Genomic DNA, 10,503 nt, shown 5'->3' on the forward strand with positions numbered 1-10,503 from the left:
CTCGCTGTCGCTTCACAAAGGAAATGAAAACTAAATAACGCACCGTGTGTGTTTTCTATCTGTGTGAGGGCATCACAAAGAGGCTCGCTACGTCATGTGATCTATCGAGGTATCGCGGGACGGGTCAAAGTTCACGAGACTTGAAAATTTTAACGTGCAACGTAAAGCACAAAGTAAACGTAAAAGAGAGAGGTGGAGGGCTGCGGGCCCTTGGTCACTCGGTGAAATCGGTACGATCGGCAAATAAATCGGGAAATCGGTAAATACGAAAAAAAGGTCTTGCAAATCGGTATGATACCGATTAATCGGTATGAACGGCAGGTCTGCATGTGTAAAAAAAAACCCCAAATAATCTGAATTTGAAAACAAAATCTGTACCTACCCAATTGCAAGATTCAGACTTCCCTAGTTTAGTTTTCAAAATGTAATAACGAATCCTTTGTCTAGTAGGTTATGCAACAAAATATAAAGAGTGAGACATTACCAGAAGTCGATGAATTGCTCGCATTTGCCCATACCTGGTATTGGCAATGCTTTTTCCATTCCGAGGGTATGAGTGAAGGTGGCTGTGACTTTCGAACAGAATATTCCAACATCTATCTGATGATGTGTCATTCTTTTTTTTCTTCTACATTATTTCCCTTATCATTGTTTCGCAATATATGGACTTGATTAATAATCCTGTAATCAGACTTGATTCTTTGTAAAGATAATGGAAAATTAGTAACACTATACTGGGGAGGCCTGAAGATTTCCCCATTTATTCATATGAATTATCTAAAAACGCCTCAGAAGAGATAAAGTGCGGTCCAATTTAATCAAATAACTTTTTCACTGATTTTACTCTTAAACTTTGGTTGAAAGATTCAAATTCAGAGAGGAGAAAAATGAAATGTGACCCATTAATATCTATACATATATACCCATTAAACCTATATCAGAGGCAGGTTTGTGACAAAGAATAAATGAAATGGCATCCACTAAGGAATAGGGGACAGATACTCCCAGAAATGGATAAAAATATTGTAGTCTCTGCATTTTGACGTTGAGAGGGACATGGCATCTGATCCATGGGTGAAAGTTACTCAATGATATTAATCCTGCAAAGGCAGGTGCTCAGAAAAAAAAATCCTGCAACTACCAATAAGAGAAAAAAACAGAAGTGCGGTTAATTATATAAATGCCGGTTTTTTTCATTTTCGAATTCCGGCCAGACAACAAAAAAAAACGGCCAGACCTCTTTTTCAAAAATAAAAATCTGGCCATGCCGGATTTTTCCGGCGAACTTTCACCCATGATCTGATCTTGTAATGAAATTTAAGCCATGTTGAGCTTGTACGGTAATCTGCTGAGTGAAAATGTTGCAAAATTCTGGTCCTGCTGTTGCATCCTTGGATAAGGCACTTAACACACATTATCTAAATTTTGCTCACTTTACAGAGGTGTATTGCCGGAGGCTTGCATTATAATAGTCCTGATTCAAAATAGAACCAATGACAAATTGCCCAAGAGAAAATTGTCTCTCATGATCAAAACTTTGTTCTATTTACCCTCATTCAGGGCTTAACTGAAACAAATAAATTCACTAAAATTGGGAGCTCGATAGATTTTGCAAATAAAACCTTTATATTTATTCCCTGAACAATTAGGCAGAATCGACAATTGAAAATAGATGATCATTTATATTTGTGAATCTTACGATTTGGCTCATCTCCATCGCCCTTCAGTCCTTGAACGATTCCAGTGTAGGCTTCAAGGCAACCTTCTCTCAGCTCATTCAGGTAGTCAATCATGTCATAATCAGACTGTGCCAGATTGTAGATAGAAAAAGAAATAAATAGAATAATGAAATAAAATTTCCTTTATTCATCTCATAGGGGCAATATTTTCTCTAGAGTCTATTCCAAGGGAAGACTGGAATAACCCAGGCATCAGTCGCAGTTCAGTACCACAAATTGAGCGAGGGTGAAGTGACTTGCTCAAGGCGACACAGCACAGCAGTGGGCGATCGAATTCGGTACTTTCAAAGACTGTACCGCTGTGCCCCCCCCCCCCCCCCCCCCTTTAAAAAAAAAAAATAATGCTGATAACGACAAATTAAATTCCAATCAAATGACCACCCCACCTCCCCAAAAAATGCAATGAAAAGAAAACAAAATGTCCTATTAGGTCAATACCTTGGCTGCAACCGGCTCTCAAGTGAGAAATCAGCTGTATAAAGTAAAATCATAAATAAAGATAAAGATCCCTATAAGATTGATGGATAAAAATTTGGGAGACATGGAAGACTTCTTTTTTTTTTTAATAAAAAAAAAAATAATCCAAAAAGTACAACAATTTCAACAAATACAAATTAAATACATCCCCGAGAGGTGTCCTTTACAAGAAACAGGATATGGAACAACTTACCTTGTCCACCTGGGCCTGTGAGGCTTGCTGTAAAGTGGTCATCACCACCTCCAGGTATGTCTTGAAGTTAGGGCCAATGGCCAGAGCTATGTCTCCAAAGACCGACAGGATCTGAGGCTTGACTGACCTATGAACTTTTTCATTCTGATAGAAAGAAAACAAGATAAGGTATTAATAAAACAGAACACAATCAAATAATAAAAGTAAACAAGTTCCTAAAGGCTGTGGAATGTTAAAGGAAAATAACTGCTACAAAAATATAATAAAATCATAAAATATCTATATTTGGGGGGGGGGGGGGGGGGGGGGGAATTCTGAATTTAAAGGAAGATATCAACCCAATAGGCAAGAATTCCATTATTTATTTCTATGAATTGATATTTTTTTAAAAGACAAAAAAACATTTTTTTAAATTTTAAAAGTTTAGGAATCGATTCAATGTAGTTGGGTTTGCTTATCATAACCATTTCCTATATAAATATCAATATCTTAACTAATTTGGGACTTGATGAGATTTGTATAAATGACATTCAAACTAAGTAAAATTTGTAGTTTTTTTATTAGCTCATGAAGATATGGAGAAACAAGGAATAAAAATCAGCCGACTTATTGATAGAGAAATTGCACAGTGTATCTTGAGAGAAAATAAAAACATGGAAGAGATATACAAATGGACATATTTACTTTGATATGGTGCTTAAAAGAAATTTTTTTTTTTTTTAGTTAAAAGTACTCAAAATAGTGCGAAGAGGAAATGTGAGGTGGAAAGAGACCACAAACTCACCCCGAGGTTCTCCAACAGCATCATCATCAACTCGCTACAGTGAGGCAGAAAATCGGAACCCAAGGCACGGCACAGGTCACCCACAATCCCTACAGCAGCCAGACAAACCTGAAAAAGGAGATAGCATGAGTGAATAAGATACATTTGTTTATGGAGTTAACAGTATTTGAAAACTTTACATAAATAATACAAGACCGACGAAAAAAACAAATTGTCCAAATCAGTTGCCATAGCGCTTTCAAGAGATCTAAAAAATGCTTCCTCCCTCAATTAGATAACCCACATACAATTAATATATAAACCAGGTAATAATGATAAGCGGCACAAAGGTATAAAATTTTAACTCTCTCCTTACCAGCAATTTTCAGGATTTTCCCCAAAACATCACACCCAACTAACACAAAAATAGTTCTTTTATTACTCAAACACAATGGCAGTAAGTTCTTGCGATACATAATTTCTTTAGCAAAACATGCTCTACAACACACTATTCATTTTCTTAAAATTTTATGATGTAAAAGAAATTTGAATAAGATAAACGTTGCTTGTATTGTAACGAATGTGACGATTTTCCTGTGGTAAGGAGAGGGTTAAAGTAATAACACAAGGAAGAATAATGATGCCAAATTAGTTGGATACGATTGTTGGTCTACTGTGCCTTGAATACCATCAACAAAGCATAAAATTGCCTTTTTTTTTGTTTGTTTGTTGCTTTAGGTCTCTTCCAACACACAAAAAAACAAGCAATCTAACAAAAATAGTACAAATGTAAATCGAAATGATAACCTAAAGATATCATAAGCTAAATTATAAATAACCAAGAAAAAACAGGCAGAAGATTTACAGAAAAAAATATATCCCTGTCAAAAATACAATCACAAACCAAAGAAGCATGATAGGCTAGTAAAGAGAAGAAGAAACGACATCACTATCGGATCGTACACCCATGCGAACATCATAGGTATATGATTCAAGGGTGATGCTCCCATCCAACCACCCGCTATACATTATATATATACAGATCTTGCCTTTAATTTGATATTTAATGATGAATAATATTGATATATATATTTTTAAAAACATTACATTGAATTCACGATGTCTTTCTTTGCCGCTTAAGATTAAGGGGGGGGGGGGGGGGGGGGGGGGGGGGGGGGAAGGTCTAATAACTTGCTCAAACTTTCTTTAAATGGAAAGAAGCTCGAGTGGTACTTTCCCCAGATTGCAGGGCAAAGGCAATACCATATCCACTACCTCACCCCCATAAAAACTTCCATGTTTGTCTTTGTACAATAAGAACCTTACCTGGTACTCTGCAGAATTCTTAAGACTAAGATGCAAGTAAGGTTTAAAGGGTTCCATGTAACCTGTAAAATTCTTGCCCACAACTGCAAGAAAGAGAAATTGAAATGCACCGTGATTATACAAATAATTGTCAGAAGAAAATATTATAACATGCTAAAAATCATTTTTTATTATCTCCAACTGGAGCTGACTGATTTTATTTATTTATTTATTTTTTTGACGTTATTTCCCTCTTAAACTGTTGATATGATGGGATGAATTATACGTTGATAATTGAATTTAATTAATATAGGTTATCAATGTAAGCACTACATTGTCATATGTTTGATTTTTTAATACAATTCACTTTGCAAGATGAGGTATGTCGGTCACTACTGTGATTAACCAGCTTAATTGTAACATGTCAAGGTTAAACAGAGTGAATATCTTGTGTAATTGGGAAATTATTACAGTGACGCAAAGCAAACATTTTTAAAAGAAAATGTTTGGTTGAAAAAAATGTCATGACTCAGAGGGCGGTGTTGATGATTTGAATAAAGCAAATTTGCATAGTACTTTCACACGTGAACAAATATTTTCAATTCTTTAATTAATAGCCTTCCAAAAGTAATATTTTACGAAATTTTTTTTTAAAACTTATTCAAAGAAATAACATAATTAAGAAGGATACTACAGTGTAAAACTGTTGGTCTACAAAATAGTTGAAAAGCTTCTGTCAATTGTGACAGTTATCTGTACCACTACAGCACTCAAACCTATATAATGAGCCTACCTTCATTAAATTATTGAATGCGAGTAAAGCATCTCCTGCAGCGCCAGCATTTCTGCTGGAGTTGATGATGCCAATTCCAAAGCATGCATTGTATTATTGTTGAATTTGGGGAACGTCTAGGGGTGGACTTTGAAGCATCTGTGTAGAAAATAATTTATGTCTAGAAAAATAAAGTGGAGTCACTGCATTTTGGAAATAAAACTCATATATAATTCACTCAGACATCTAAGTAAGCTTTAAGGCATAGTAATTTTATGTAATATTCATTCTAAATAAAAAAAAAAAAAAAATGAAAAGTAATAAAAAATTGCTAGTTAAAATTTCTAGAATATTGTGTGTCTTGCATAAGTGTCAATATGTTGGGGTTTTTCAAATATATGTACAATAAATTTTTTAAATAATAAATGGTATTTATTACGATGTTTTAATCAGCATTGCTATACTGTTAGTGTGGCAATAAAGGGATTGCAAATGTTGACTGATATTGTCTTTGTGGACTGTATTTGCTGAAAACATTCAAACAAATGTCGAAATAAGCAGAGGAAAATTAAGGGGTTATCGACAAAAATCTAAGCAGGTGTAAAAAAATAAGGAATCTCCTCCCTGACATAGAATGGTATTAGAAATATAATTATAGTGCGGTTAGATTGTTATTGATGGAAAGTTATTGTAGTTTGTTGTGTTTTTAAGGGTTTTACGGCGCTTGCAACACATTTAGGTTATATCAGCGCCAGCAAAAAGGAAGAAAATGGGATAGCAAAAAGTTCCAGAATTACAAACAAAGCACCCAAGAAAAGAAGAATAGGGGAATGGAACAAATAGGGATCAGATGTAGAATCCAAGAGCAAACCTATCAATGTACTTAGTTTGAGATCACCATAAGTCTCATCGGACACAAGCACAAAATCCAACAAAGAGGAATACACTCAAATGCTTACATTTAACATTGAAAATAACCAATAATAATAATAAGAGAGATGATTTACAAGGAAAAAAATATCATCTCCCAAAACAATAACTATGCATTTGACTGTTTCCCTCTCGCCAGGACTCCGAGAGGCCGGAAAAAAACCATGTAATCTCATTCCAAGACAAAGACAGAAAGCTGTTGGATAAGATATAAGGCGATAGAAGACACAGTATGTACCTCCCTGCCCGCTATGGGAGTATTGTAGTCTTAACAATTCAGTTTTTCCATAATCAAAATACATGTATCTAAAATTTGGCAAAATTATGTCTTCAATGCCAAGAATTGGTTGTTTACATTTTAATGTGAAGGACTAGCAAGTTTTTAATGTGTAATGACAATTTATTTAGAAGCATCACTGCATAAATATACTGATTAAATGGACAATACTAAACCATAGGTTATCGTAGATGTTAACATTGAAACTCATTCTACCTAATTTATGTAATTAGGAAATAGGTAAAATAACAGAAATTAACTACCAATGTCACATGACTTTCTCTAGCCGTCCAAATGTAGGGTGTTCTCTGTATACTGATTAGTAACTGGACAAAAAAGGTAATTGACATTCAAAAAAAAATCGTTAAACTGAGACTGAGAAATTAGTTTCAATCTGAAAATGAATAAAAACATTTGAAAGCAAAACGATGCAACAAGTTGGTCCATCCGTATCTTTTCCAGTGGTCAACAGTAACTGGCAGTGATAACGATTGAAAACTGATCTACTGGTCTATCACTTCAGTTATGTAAAACTGGGTGAAATTAAATGGTCTAGGGATTTTTTAAAAAAAGGGGTACTTGTCATTAAATGATTCAAGATATTGCCAGATAATTAAAAAACATAAGGCATAAAAGGCTGTAAATGGTTTGTGAAAAAATTGTCGATTTTGAACACGCAAAATTGCAACGGACAAAAATTTATGGATAATTATACAAACACAGATATCACATGTTAAATTGATAGTCAAATCTTACTTTCCATATTTAAGAGGTCATTGTTTGTCAGTACCAAAAAATTGAGAGGTCAATACATTTCGGGCCAGGTCGGTTGAAATAAAGAATTTGAAAAGTTGTGCTCAAGTGCTTGAATGAGAATGTGTTCTTCTTCTCTTTAATTGTTATCTTTATTGATTCTTTTTATTTGAATGAAGTTTTTATAAAAAAGGCAGAAGTGGTAAAAAAGAAAAGAAGAATCGAGAAGAAAAGAGAAAGAAGATGGAAGAAAAAAAAAAAAAAAAAAAAAAAAAAAAAAAAAAAATCTGCTTTTAACTTCAGAATGGAGCAAATTTGTTTTAATCACTTGGAAAGGCAATTCTTTATAGGATAAATAAGACTAACATTGTTCTTTTTGGTATTATTTTGAAACGACAAATTCATTGAAAGCTTATAGAATAAGGGCACTGTGATTCACTACAGCTTCAATCTGGTAACATGTCAAGGTGAAACAAGAGTTGAAAATCATCCTTGTGTCAATGGGAAAAATTATTACCAGTGACGCAAAGCAAAACATATTTTAAAAGAAAATGTTTGGTTTGAAAAAACATGTCACTGACTCTGAGGAAGGCGGATAGAGAATGATTTGTGTAAAGCCAAATTTTGCCATAGATACTTTCACCAACAGGTAGAACAAAAATCTTCAATCTTTAATTAATAGCCTTCCAAAAGTAATATTTCTTACGACATTTCTTTTTTCAAACCTTCTTTCAAAGAAATATACATGAAAAGAAGGATACACATGTATAAACTGTTGAGCTCTTACAAAACTATTTTGAAAGCTGTCCTGACCAATGTGACCAGTTATCCTGTACCACTATACAGACACTCAAACACTATTATAAGAGCCCCTTACCTTCAATAAAAGTAGACATAGCGAGTAAAGCATCCTCCTGCACGCCGCCAGCCTTTCCTGCTGGAGAGTTGATGATGCCAACCAAAGCATGCATGATTTTGTCTGCAATTTGGGGAACGTCCTCAGGGGTGACTTTCCGCAAGACACTCTGTGTAGAAAACAATAAATTTAATTGCTCTCATAAAAAAAAAGTGGAGTTCACATGCACATCATTCTGGACAATAAAACCATCATATATAATTCACTCAGAACATCTAAAGTAAGCCTTTAAAGGCCAAAGCGTTACCATTCATTGGATGTTAATAATTCTTCTAAAAAAAAAAAAAAAAAAATGAAAAGAAAAAAAATTGCAGTTAAATAATTCAAAACTTGTCCTCTTGCATAATGCCAAATTGAGTTTTTCAAAATCAATTACAAAAATTTTTTAAAATAAAAAATGTTATTCTCATTACGACTTTTAAATCAGCATTGCTATTACCTGTAGTGTGGCACATAAAAGGGATTGCAAATCGTTGAACTGAACTCTATCATTGCTGGACTGTATGCTGCCCTGAAAACATTCCAAACAAAGTCGAATTAAAGCAAAGAAAAATAAAGGGGGTTTATGAAAATAAATACTAAAGCAGGTGAAAAAAATGAGAATCTCCTCCCCTGACAAAGAAGGTCATTACAGAAATTAAATTATGTGCGGTTAGATTGTTATTGATGGAAAGTTATTGTAGTTTAACAATTAAGATTTTTCCAATAATTCAAAAACAGGTATCTAGAAATTGGGCAAAATTATGCTCTTCAATGCCAAGAATTGAGTTGTTTACATTTTAATGTGAAGACTAGGCATTTTTAATGGAACTGACCAAATTTATTTAGAAGCATCACTGCATACAATGATAACTGATTAAAATGGACAATATATAAAACAAAGGTTAATCGACTAAGAATGTTCAACATTTGAGAACTCATTCTACTCTTATTTATGTTAATTAGGAAATAGATAAAATAACAAATTTACCTCCAATGTCAAGACTTTCTCAAGCCTGTCCAAAATGATAAGGGTGGTTCTCTGTACTACTGAATAGCAATCCTGGAACAAAAAAAGTAATTGACATTTTCAAAAAACAATCGTTAAACCCTGAGACTGAGATAATTATGTTTCAATCCTAATAATGAATAAAAACATTTTGAAAGCAAAACAGACCTGCCAACCAAGTTAGGTCCAAATCCGTATTCTTTTCAGTGGTCACAGGTAAACACTGGCAGTGATAACTGATTGAAACTGAAATCTACAGTCTATCACTCAGTTATGTAAAAACATGGTGTAAATAAAATGGTAAAGGGAATTTTTTAAAAAAAAGGGGCTACTGTGATTAAATGATTCAAGATATGCAATAATTAAATAAACAAAGGCATTAAAAAGCAGGCCTGTAAATGGTTTGTGAAAAAATTGTCGAAAATTTTTGAACACGCAAAAATAGACCAACAGGACAAAAATATGGATTAATTAATAAACACAACACAGATATCACATGTAAATTGACTAGTCAAATCCTGTCACTTTCCCCAACTCATTTATATTGAGGTCATTTTGTAGTACCCAAAAAAAATGAGAGAGTACATACATTTCTGGGCCCAGGTCTGAGTTAGTTATAAAATGAAAGGAAGATTTGAAGAATGTGTATCTAGTGCTTGACATGAGAAGCTGTGTATCTTCACTCCTTTAAGTTTGTGTTAAATCTTTATGCTGATTCTTTCGTTTATTTGAATTAATTTTTATAAAAGAAGAAGAAGAAGAAGAAGAAGAAGAAGAAGAAGAAGAAGAAGAAGAAGAAGAAGAAGAAGAAGAAGAAGAAGAAGAAGAAGAAGAAGAAGAAGAAGAAGAAGAAGAAGAAGAAGAAGAAGAAGAAGAAGAAGAAGAAGAAGCTTGTGTGAAGGAGGAAAGAGAGCAAAATTTTTTTTTTAATCACGGTCATCAGGAAAGTGGCAATTCTGTTGAACTAGAAAAAGACAACGGTGTTTTTTTTTTGGGTTTTTTTCATTTTGCAAACACAACAGATAAAAGCTTAAATAGAATAAAGACTGGATTCCACTAAGACCACATGAAAAAATTACCTTGGGACTATTCTTGATAAGCTCCATCAATGCCTCATATGCTGCGTTTCGTAAATTGTGTTGATTTGCATCAGGTCTGAAATTAAAAATTAAAAAATACATAATATCAAGTTCTACAATACAGCGCAGAACAGACCTCTTCTCTCTATCTCTCTCACAAACACACACATCTATATCGATCCAAAACTCAGTGCTTATGTATCTAAACTTTGGAGAAAAATTTCTCAGAACTACACTCCACACTCAGCTTTTCCAACTTTCATAATAATTAACGTTCATTATAATTTTCACGCTCTTTCACAAAAATAAAA

General features: G+C 33.6%; 1 protein-coding gene across 2 annotated transcripts in view; it reads right to left on the bottom strand.

Annotated features, from left to right (window-relative positions):
* The window catches only part of LOC144958855 (importin subunit beta-1-like), a 46,456-nt gene that overhangs the window by 15,698 nt on the left and 20,255 nt on the right, over positions 1-10,503 (bottom strand). For both annotated transcript variants that reach the window (XM_078891104.1, XM_078891103.1), the window contains exons 13-20: positions 10,193-10,268; positions 9,096-9,167; positions 8,565-8,636; positions 8,087-8,234; positions 4,499-4,581; positions 3,194-3,301; positions 2,410-2,553; positions 1,700-1,805 (exon numbers count right to left, since the gene is read on the bottom strand). In XM_078891104.1, coding sequence (XP_078747230.1) covers positions 1,700-1,805; positions 2,410-2,553; positions 3,194-3,301; positions 4,499-4,581; positions 8,087-8,234; positions 8,565-8,636; positions 9,096-9,167; positions 10,193-10,268 — 809 coding nt within the window. The remainder of the gene's footprint in view (positions 1-1,699; positions 1,806-2,409; positions 2,554-3,193; positions 3,302-4,498; positions 4,582-8,086; positions 8,235-8,564; positions 8,637-9,095; positions 9,168-10,192; positions 10,269-10,503) is intronic.

Source organism: Berghia stephanieae, chromosome 13 (assembly GCF_034508935.2).
Source record: "Berghia stephanieae isolate SIO BIC M18660-M18661 chromosome 13, UCSD_Bste_1.3, whole genome shotgun sequence".
Classification (NCBI taxonomy): domain Eukaryota; kingdom Metazoa; phylum Mollusca; class Gastropoda; order Nudibranchia; family Aeolidiidae; genus Berghia; species Berghia stephanieae.